The 10,963-nt window shown below is 38.0% G+C and overlaps 1 protein-coding gene across 1 annotated transcript; it reads right to left on the reverse strand.

Moving 5' to 3' along the window:
• Positions 1-5,977: 5,977 nt before the first annotated feature.
• LOC112553379 (neural-cadherin-like) lies at positions 5,978-9,836 on the reverse strand. The gene is made up of 7 exons (XM_025220551.1): positions 9,662-9,836; positions 9,150-9,413; positions 8,731-8,884; positions 8,130-8,225; positions 7,381-7,486; positions 6,484-6,607; positions 5,978-6,257 (listed from the first exon to the last, which is right to left on the reverse strand). The coding sequence occupies exons 2-7, from the start codon at positions 9,200-9,202 to the stop codon at positions 5,993-5,995; spliced, it is 798 nt and encodes a 265-aa protein (XP_025076336.1). The 5' UTR covers positions 9,203-9,413; positions 9,662-9,836; the 3' UTR covers positions 5,978-5,992.
• Positions 9,837-10,963: the final 1,127 nt, after the last annotated feature.

Raw genomic sequence — 10,963 nt, forward strand, 5'->3', positions numbered from 1 at the left:
GCTTGCATTTGTGGGGTGAAGGGTGAAGGGGTGAATGGAGTACTTAAAATGATCTAATAGAGAGATAGTATCAATAAAACTTTTGAATGAGTGCAAGACATTCTGAGCTCACAACAAAAGTAAAACTGTACTATAATTTTTAAATTTTCGTTCTTAACTGGAAGTGTCATTGCAATAAATAATTTACATTACTTACTTATTACATGGGTCATGTACTCTAATATTTTGAAAAGTGTAGTCAGTAGTTTAAATTTGAAATGATGATATAGCATCGTCAGAACGGAGAGAGTAGGAAAATTTTGACTCACATTGTACACCATTCCTGTGTAATTCTTGTCAAAGCTGGGGGATTTGTTTGTGCTGACATAGACTTTAACGGTCACAGAGGCTGTGCTGTTAAGTGGGGGTATGCCCTTGTCTTTCGCCATCACCATGAAGGTATAAGAAGTCGGCTGCAAAATTATTTTTTTGAAAAACTCCAAAAATGCACAAGCATAAAATGTAAGGAATGCAACAACAGCAACAACAACAACAACAACAACAACAACAACAACAACAACAACAACAACAACAACAACAATGCTTACGAAAAATAACTGAATTTATGTTCTATATGAGCCTTTCATCCAGTGATTCAGAGCGAAAGAGAAAGTGAAAATTCCTGAGAACTTCTCTCATTTTTCAAGAATTCAATAATATACTTAAAAATTGATTATTTTCGTGTTTTAATGTCTTATGTTTTCAGATGTAAAATCAGGATTATGTATTCATGTGGGATGTTGGCTGTGTCAAAAGTATGTTCTTAATAGTTACTTTTCTTTTCGTCATCAAACAATGTTTATTACTGTCTAAACTGATTCTAAAAGAATTTATATCTATGGAGAGAATGTGTGAATGTTTGAGCAACTTACCAAGGAGGGATAAAAATATGAACGATATGTTCCTTATAAAACCCTAACAGATCTTGCAGCATACGATTTTCGTCCTACAGTAAACCTAATTCCTTAGATCCCACAAAAGAATCCTCTCCGGTCTCCTTTAAAGCTAACAGAATCGTATCTAAAAATTTCTTATAAAACAATTTGTCAACTGTTTGCAAAAATAGTGAAAGCAGCGAAAATAATACTCTCTTTTACCGCCAGAACCAACAATGCTTTTTCACGGACAGACAAATAAACTGACATGGAATGTTCGATTATTTTAGTTTACAAACTTTTTTAAATATTTGCTAGTGTTTTCAAAAAAGAAATATGACTAGCTTTATCTTGTACTTACAATTTGCTGAAGTTGCTTGTTAAGGAAGATGGAACCACTGGACGTAACGATGCCAAATGTGTCATCTTGGTTAAAAAATAAAGAATATTCCACCTCAGCATTAGAACCGGAGTCGTCATCGTATGCAAGTACCGCAAGCACGGTAGTCCTGATGATGGTTTGACTGGTGATGTTCACAAAGTATTCCTTCTTGTCAAATATTGGCGCGTTGTCGTTGATGTCCTGCACTTGGAGTCTAAATCCACACTCGCCCTTCAAGGGATTAATCCCACCGTCTTGGGCCACAACAATAACCTGAGATAATATATATATCAGTCATATTTTTGCAATGGTAAATAGATGTTGTTGATAATTTATGATTTGCGTGTAGATTACTCACAAAAATGCATGTAAGTTTAGCTCATGAGACAGTACATTTGTACTGGATTACTGTGATAATGAAAAGTCACAACAAGAGGGAATATAATGTAAAGATTAAAAGACGTGTTGTATAATGAAAGAAATATACTGCAGAAAAATTAAGAAAATAAATTAACTTGTGTCGATTAAAAACTGTAAAAGAGATAAAAGCACATGCTAACAAGATCAGACCTGAAGATTCTGTTCGGTGCCAAGTGCCTCCCTGTCGATTCTACCCGCCACATAAATTGTTCCGTTGCTGGGTTCGATTTTCAGGTACTGAGATGGGGTGACGAGAGAGTAGGTGACTTGGCCGTTAACGCCTTTGTCGGGATCCACAGCTGATACCTAAACGAACAGTTTGATGCTTAGACAATCCTGAAATAAAATCTCATTTTATTTAATTTATTGAATTGTATCTAGTTATATACTTTTATTCCTGCCTGATAAAAATTATTGCACTTCTATACTGATGCTCAGGACTACATGCAGACTTTAATTTGGAGGCTAAGAAAATTGAATTAAGTTAAATTCCTGACAATGTTGAATGTTCCGTCAGCGAACGTTCCTTTTCCAAAATAAAAATTTAGCAGAATCTCACCCATGAAAGAAAAAGAAAATGAATGCAAGAGAAAAAAATTATTGTCAAGTTCTCTGCTGACGTCTGACTTCTGCTTGCTTAGACGCTATCGAGTGGACCAAATGCTAAGTTTATATTATGCGAGAAAATGTCAATACAATGAAAATAATTTTATTTTTCTAGCCAGGTTTGTAGAAATGGAGTAACTTATCGAAACAGCATTAAATTAAAACAAAGATCGTAAAACACAAATATCGATTGTATTTCAAGCAGCTAGTAAAAATCTATCTTTTCCACTTACTGATTTTGTACGTTATCACTACCTATACTCCAGAATTACTTGTTTCCCTAAATACTAAATATAACCAGTTATAATTTCTATTACCTTTACAGTTCATTTTCCAGTGAAACGTGAAAAAGAAATCTCCAGTTTTAAAAGAAGTAATAGTAGGTTTAAAATATATTATTTAAGTATATAAATTAGTGAAAATGGGTGTGAATGGCACTAATGCGCACATAAGCATTTGCTGCTTTATTTATTTTTAACCTGCTGGTGTATGCAGATATATAAAACATTGCTTTTTTTTATGGACAAATGAAGATCTATTTTGTTAGGTACCGTAAATTTCAGTCTATTGAGCTCACCTGTATATGAGCCAAACCAACTAAATTTTTTGAAAATCTCAACTTTTTTTTTCACAAATAAGCGGCAAATATATACAACTTAAGAGCTGCATCGTAGGAATTTCGTCTCGCTTTCGGCATGTTGAGGGTGTGTGCTTCATCAACTAAGCTGGATGCTTAAATTATCTGCGACTTTGATTTTGAAACTTTAACATGGAGCTCATCCAAAAATTAATCGGAATATGAAAAATCCGCGAACAAGCCACGTCGCTGTTTAAGCCTCAGGGTTGAAAGTTGGGGAAAAAAGTTTCGGTTTATAGTTAGAAAGTTTCGGTACTTTACGGTAAATTTGAGCAAAGAGAACATGGACTGATTTCCTTTTCTGATTCCTTTAACTATGTATACTTTAAAATATACAATTTAAAGCATCAACACTTCCGAGTTGTAGTCTTTTGAATCTATAAATCTATATTCTTTATGGCCTATATCGCTTAGATTTGATCTTTTCTTTTCTGTATAGCACATTGAGCTTAGCGGTTTCTGATTTATTTAATAAAATAACACAGAAAATAACCCCTTTATATCTGTATTGTTTTATCCATATTTATCTTAACTTTATGTTAAACGAACATTCGAGGACTTTTAAAATCAGTGACTCGCTGCCTTGCACTCCACACGTTAGCAGACGACTCGTCTCGGAGTGGTAGGAAGTCGAGACAGAAAAGAATGCAATACGAAGTTGTAGAGTTTACTACAAGCTGTTCTCTTATCTAAAAGAAAGTGTTACTTTTGGTTGCACATTACATTAATTGCCAGTCTACTGATTAGATTTACCTTTATTCAAGTGCAAGTCCAGTGACAGTATTCACTCGAAGACAATCGGCAGACGACAACATGTCACGTGCACTAACTGGCCAATGCAAAGAGCTTCGTATCCGCGAAGGACTCTAGGGGAGGCTACTGTAAAGTCCAAGTTGCTTTACATTTTTAAAAATATTTATTGAAAACTTCTGCAATGACCTCTGATCTACATCATCCATCAAGATGTGTTTTATTCCAGGTGTACGAGTCCATGCAGCTGACTGCTTTTTACCGACTCGAATTTGTATCTTTCTGCGTTGATCTGTTTTTATTTGAGTGACTATACTGGGCCTGTTTTTCTTTCCTAGTATGCGAGACCTGTTTTCAGGGTTGGCTGCTTTGCATTGTTACTAATTCAGCGTTGCAATTCCCTATCCAAGGAATATTGTTTGTTGTTTGCACTATAGTTGTGCTGTTGTCCCAGCTTCTAGTGGTTGGGTGTGTCTCACCCAGCCTTTGTCTGGCTGGGTGACTAACTGACCCACCCCTTTCTTTTATACTTTTATTCTCTTACTGACCCTTTTGTTTATATTCTTTTCCAACAAACTCTCGTATTTTTACACTTCTGTTTTATCCTTGCTATCTTTTGTCATTACCAGATATGTTTTTGTGTCACACCTTCTTGTCCATTAATATCCCTTCTTTGTGGCCTCCTTTAGTCCCCCTGCGTTGAGGGCGGTCCGATGGCGCAACGGTTAGTGCCAGTCACCATTACAGTGAAGGTTGCCTGTCCTGGGTTTAGTTCTCGTCTCAGGCATGCTGTTCTTTCTCTGCATGTTGCATGTGTTTACAGGGCTGGCTGTCTTGCCGTGGTATAGCCTTAGTTGCTGGCTCGGGGTAAAACACCAATTCTCCCTACTCCTCCTACATTTGACGTGAATCGACCAATGTCAGATGTCGAAGTCCTTGATCAGTTGTCATCCATCACACTAACATACCCTTTGGGTAGGACTTCTTCTATAGGCGGGTGTGACTAAACAATCGACTGGTCGTGATTTAATACTGCTGCCTGGGTCAATCTGGTCTGTATCTGTATTTTTGTAAAAACTCGAGTTGGGTCTGTATTGTCTAACTTTTGGGAACTGGAAATGGGTGTCCTCCGGGCAGAATTCTCTCTCCTACTCTCTTAAATATCAAAATTTACTTCATCAGAAGTCTATCGTTCAAGGTCTGGAGTATAACTACACGTTCATGACTTTGCGCTCTCCGTCGAGGACGATCTCGTCAATGTCTTGATCGCAGTTCAGCATTTTGTGAACAAAGTTCAAAAAGTGGTTGTCAGAAATCGACTTTCAATTCTCCCCCCAAAAAAGTCAGTACAAATACACCTGAAAATTTACAGGCATTTTCACAGTCCCCTCTATGTATACCAATGGTATGGTACTTAAGATGGTACAGGAAGTTAAAATTCCTTGCACACAAACCCTACCTGCATGACGAACGTGTAGTTCGCCGACTCCTCAATGACGCTAGTCAGGTCGTAGTCGGAGCAGTTGGTGAAGGTGGGCGTGTGAGCGTTGGCGCCCATCACCCGAATCATAAATGTCGTCGTGCTGCTCAAAGAGTTGCCCCCTCCACAACACGAGCCGTCATCACTTGCCGTGATGTTCAGCACAAACTCATAGAAGTCCTCCGTAAAGGCTGACATCAGTGTGATAATCCCGCTTTCTAGAGCCAGACTAAAGTAGGCCACTGCTGGGCCTAGAATCAAATCTGTTTTATTAGTACTTGCACAAAACGAGTATTTTGCATGAATTCAACAAAGTTCTTCTGTTATACAACGTGTGTGCACACATGCTTGAATTTCCTCGCATAAACATTCTAATACAAATAAGAATAAAAAGAACTTTTCTATTGCGACTACTTCTAACTACAAACTTCTCTCCGCGCACAAAACAAAATCACATACACATACAAGTCAATCTGGTTAGTATTTGGGGGAAAATGTGTTTAAGGTACCTTTGAAAGTTCTGCATAGTTCTGTAAGCCCTGGCTTAAAAATCTTCCCGATAAGCTGGGGCTAAATTACAAAGCTGGTTGACATATAAATGGACGTCCATAGCCATTTGGACATCTAATTACACACCAAGACTATGAACGCCGACGGAGTTCGTAAGAATGCAAACATCCTGGATTAGTGGAACAACATTGCTTAAAATGAGATACACACGAAAATAAGAGAATAACGGAATTCTAAATTCAGCATTTCAGATAATCAAATGGAGCTTAAGAAGGGAAGGACGGCTCCTCCGTTTACCAACCGGTAAAATTGTAGCTCACTCCGTCTCCGTCGCGGTCAAAAGCCAGAAACTGCGTGACCACCGAGCCTGGCTGAAGATTCACCGAGATGTTGAAGATCTTGCCTGGCATGTGGACGAATTCAGGAGCCTCGTCATTGACATTGGTGACATACACGCGCACACTTGCTGAGTTCGTTCTGGAGGTTGGCTGCCCGTTAACAGCAGCCACCACAACAAATTCATAATAATGAGTAGGTATTCTGTCGTAGTCCAGCCGCCTGAAAGTGAAAGCCGACATTATAACATTCAGCTCTCTGTGTGTGTGTGTAAATGTTTACTTCAAGAGTTTGCTTTGCTGCTGGGATTTTTGTGGTTCAGTAGTTCACAAAAAAGGTTCTCGATCTGATAGTGATTTGAGAAACAAATCGTCTTAGACTCTAGTAATATCTGCAAAAAATATGTTCTTCCCAACATTAGTAAACGTATTGTAAAATATTTCCTTACTCTTCTATCGAGATGATTCCCACGTAGAAGCCGTTGCGATATTCAGTCACAATGGAGAAATTCCCTGCATCATTCAGACTGTAGCTGATCTCTGCGTTGGCATTCGTGTAATCCCGAGCCTTCACTGCAAAATACAAAGAGGAGTTCATTGTCACGTGACGTATTCGTTCTTGAACCGAATTAGGAAAGCTTGACAGTCAGCACTAAGATAAATCTTTATCATCTGCGGCAGGATCCGATGTATTTACATTCTTTCTCTGACCTTATTCAATACAAATACAAAACATATTTATGAATGCTCTTTTCAAAAATGATTGTCTGAAACATTAGAAAATTGCTATACAAAACAGACTAAATAGAGCATAAAATATCTACTTTTAATTGTTGTGCCCCTGTTGTAATCATTTAATTCAGTATTAAAAATCTGTAATCATTTATATTGCCAATCAAAATTGAAAAACAAAGTATGACATCAGTTAAAGAGCATACATAAATATGGGGGCTCCTGAATGGGAGCAAACAGTATTCTGCATTTATGCGCGTGTCCTATGTTGATTGTATATCTTGATTGAAACCGGGATAAATGAATAAAAATACCATGTAGTTCTTGTAACTCAAAACCTATCACTTGTGCGTCAAAGTTTTCTTTAGCTACCGCATCCCTTTCCTGATGATACAATTCACTCTTCGGGTTTCCTTTCTTTCTTTAAGGCCCTCCTTTGGTCAAAGAGATCACGGACCACTAACCAGCTTTCCTAGGGCATGGTAACATTGTGGGCTAAAAATGCAGTCAGTTTGTCTCTGTATCATTATTACCCTCATAATACATTCATGTTTAATGTTTAACCACCATCACACACACGAACGCACACACACACGTAGTTATGCGTTCGTCACCTTCTAATATCTGTGTGGTTACAGGCGTGTCCTCTGGCACTGTTGTCACGTATTGAGGCGTTTCGAATTGCGGGCCGATATCGATGTTTCCAATCCGAATAAATACCTATATAAAGCAAAGGAAAGGTAATAAAAATGTTTCTTGAGATGTTTGTCGACATATCAAACTTAAGCAGTTTCGTGCAAAATAATATTTATGACATATATAAAATAACATATATAAATAACATTTCTTAACTTTACTAACATAACATATAGCCTAAGAATTTTTTTAACTCCTTAAATATCTGGTTTCGACTTTAAAGACAGTTTTTATTATGTTAGAAGGGAGTACTTCTGTTGTTGTTGTTGTTGTTGTTGTTGTTGTTGTTGTTGTTGTTGTTGTTGTTGTTGTTGTTGTTAAGAAGACAGTTTTTATTATGTTAGAAGGGAATAATAATAATAGGAAGAAGAAGAAGAAGAAGAAGAAGTAGTAGTAAAAAAAAGCCTAAATATCCTAACAAGCTGCAGGAGCATAAAAATTCCTATAAATTTCAAATGATGAAGGTTTACTATGTGTATCAAAGATACGCAGATTCCAGCCAAATATTTGTATTGGACTAATCGCTTGAGATAGAGCGCTCGACAGCTCTCATGCTCACTCTTTAGAAATTAAGTTCAGCCAGTTTTTTGTTTTTTTAAATCATATGTTGACCATGTCACTTAAGTAACTGGCCATTGGTAAAAAAAGCGGTGTACACTGTACTTACGGAAGCAATGCTGGTCAGCTGCACAGTCCCCACAGCTTGCACAGCTCTGACCTCCAGCTGTGCCAGAGGAGCTGGCGGGTTCTCGTAGTCTATTGTCTGAGGAGAAGCAATAGACATATATTTCCGGTACTTTTTTAAAACATTTCTCAGAGAAAACAGTGACGTATCAAGGCAACACATATTGATTTATCTACTTGGAACTTTGTCTTCAACAAGAAAGTAATAGATACAACAAGCATAATAAAGACAAGTATTAGGACGTGTGATCATACGATATAGACAGATAAACAATCTAAACATTTATACATTGCTTTCATGTTTTAAAATAAAGTTTTTCCAAAAAACAAAATTTTAGAGCAAAAATGTTTTAACTCCCCATATCTATGTTTCAAGAAAGGTTCTTTTTTTTCTCTCTCACGATCCATCAAGCAAAAACAAAAAAAAAATTCCTCCCATTAAAAATCTGTTTGATTAAACACAAATTATTGTCCCCAGGACTTTGAAACGAAGTGAAAAAAAAAATGTAGAAAGCAACTTTGTTTGAAAGTGATGTCATTAAAAGTCTTGTTTACTGTCGGAGTGTAGAACTCTGACCACCTACATGTAGGTTTATGACAAGTCCATCATCGTCCACCGCAAAGTCAGCGGAGGGAAGGCCCGTGGAGTCCAGCAGGCTGTAGGTGACTGGCTCATCAGGCTGGAACAACTTGCTCTCTATTGTAAGTCCCCTGCTACCATCTGCTTGTGCGTAAACCCTGACATACAGACAGAAATATGTGGTTTCCTCCTCTAATTTTGGTGTTGCACAGATCGTCTCAGTAAATACGTCGATGTGTGTGTGTTTATAAGTAAGCGGGCGTGAAGCAGAGAAAAACAAAAATCATTAAAGAAGACGTCAACAAGTAAATAAACAACAACAACAACAAGCATGAAAATAGCAATAAAGAATGATAAAGATGAATGGACAACAACAGAAACAGCAAGGAAAACAAGAATATTAATTACAACCTCTGCACTCACATTTGCTGGGGGTGGTTGTTCTGCAGGACGTAGCCCCAGTAGAGGGACTCCATGAACTGCGGGGGTCGGAGTCCTACCAGCACGCTGACCGTCGTGGTCGTGGCACCCGATGCCGAGTTCTTGTCCTTGGCTGTGACAGTGATGTTGATTACTTGCCCTCCGGCAGAGACTGCGAGCTGCTTGTGAGAATCTCGCAGTATGGAAGACCATCAGCACCTACAGCCTCTCTCAGCTCGAAGAGATTAAAGTACTCGCTTGGTGTAACTGGACGAGGAATAAAATTAATAAACTTCAATCCCAGATAACTGACAAGCTTCTTAAGTTGGGGTACACGGGCATGAATACACTTCTTTTTTTCTGCTAAAAAGGGTTGGGAGAACTGACGATAAACGTGAACCGCAGCGTACTCTGATGTAGAAATAGAATAAAATATAAGAAACAACGGCGATTAATAATAGAAAGCAAATTAAAGATTGCAGTGTGCATGCGCGTGTGTGTGTGTTTTGACAAACCTGACGTCAGACTGTACCCGACAACCGCTCCTTCATCAGGGTCATAGGCCTGTAGCTGGATGATACGAGTTCCCGGGATAACATTGGTCATAAGGGTGGCCAGGTATGGCTGAGGCTTGGTGACGAATATCGCCGGTTCGTTGACGTTCATGACGTGATCAGGACCCGGGTGACATTAACATCTGCCACGGGAAACAATTCAACGACTTGAACATGCTGCGAAAGTCTCACGTATGTAAACAAGTAAAGGTCGTCCCCTAACCTTTTGGTCGTAGTGGCAATAGGTGGTGAGAAACCGCACCTCTTTCATGGTCTTTTTTTTTTTTTAAATTGAGCATTGGTATCCATCTCGCAAAAACGTGACTTTCCCCGTATCCTCTTTGAAGTCAGGTACTCATCCGAGACCACTGGATTAACTGAGAAGTTTGCTGCACCACACGGTTTTCGAACCGGTGCTCACTGCTCTGATAGACGCCTACTCTTGCATGCGTCCTCACATAGTGTTGTCTTCTTAGCATGACCACTCTGTAATCACGCTAAATATTCATGAATATGTGAATACTGCTGTTGTTAAGAAATTTCCATTTTATTTGAAAGGGATAAATCTTAAATGCCAAAGATTGACATCACATCGCTTTTCAAAGCACACAGAGTTATAGAAGACAGCAGTTGTATTTAGCTGATTGAAAGAATATTATTTGACTTTCTGATAAAAGGCAATAATAATGTTTCTCGTGTTTATCTTACAGGCTACACCCGTGCAGAGAAAGAATTGTATAATCAATAATGAGCTAAGAGCAACAGATTATAAATAAAAGAAATACATATTGCTAATTAATGTAGCGTTAAATAAAAGCGGGTTCAAAGTTTTCATACACATAGACATATACACAAGATACCATGCATGAGCATGCACGCGCTCACACATACACACGAGAGAGAGTAAAAAAAAAAAGTAGCGGTGAATATCATTTTTTCTCCTTTCGTGGTCAGCCGATGGTGTCATATATTATCTATTTTGTGGGCAGCGAATTATAATGTCAGATGTATTTTGACAGCTGATTCTGAATTTTGGGTTGATTATGAAGTATTTTTTCACAAATGGAAAAGATTTAAGAATCTGTAAGTGTTGCTAATATTACAACATATTGTAATGCATTCTTTTCATTGAGTCCGTTCTTCATGAAAGAGGTCTAGCCTATTAATTACCCTAGAATCAGATGTTTTTAAATGTGTTAGTACACTTTTTTTATGGCTTGCAAGAGTAATAATGTCCGTTGCTAGCAAAAGATCTTAGTCTAA

This window comes from Pomacea canaliculata, linkage group LG12 (assembly GCF_003073045.1).
Source record: "Pomacea canaliculata isolate SZHN2017 linkage group LG12, ASM307304v1, whole genome shotgun sequence".
NCBI lineage: Eukaryota > Metazoa > Mollusca > Gastropoda > Architaenioglossa > Ampullariidae > Pomacea > Pomacea canaliculata.

Excerpts from the sequence above, each read along its gene's own strand:
- LOC112553379 (XM_025220551.1), bottom strand. The coding sequence starts at position 9,202 with ATGGAGTCCCTCTACTGGGGCTACGTCCTGCAGAACAACCACCCCCAG. Across the intron at positions 8,885-9,149 it reads AACAACCACCCCCAGCAAAT|GGTTTACGCACAAGCAGATG; the intron begins GTGAGTGCAGAG and ends TCTGTATGTCAG. Across the intron at positions 6,258-6,483 it reads GGAATCATCTCGATAGAAGA|GCGGCTGGACTACGACAGAA; the intron begins GTAAGGAAATAT and ends TTTCACTTTCAG.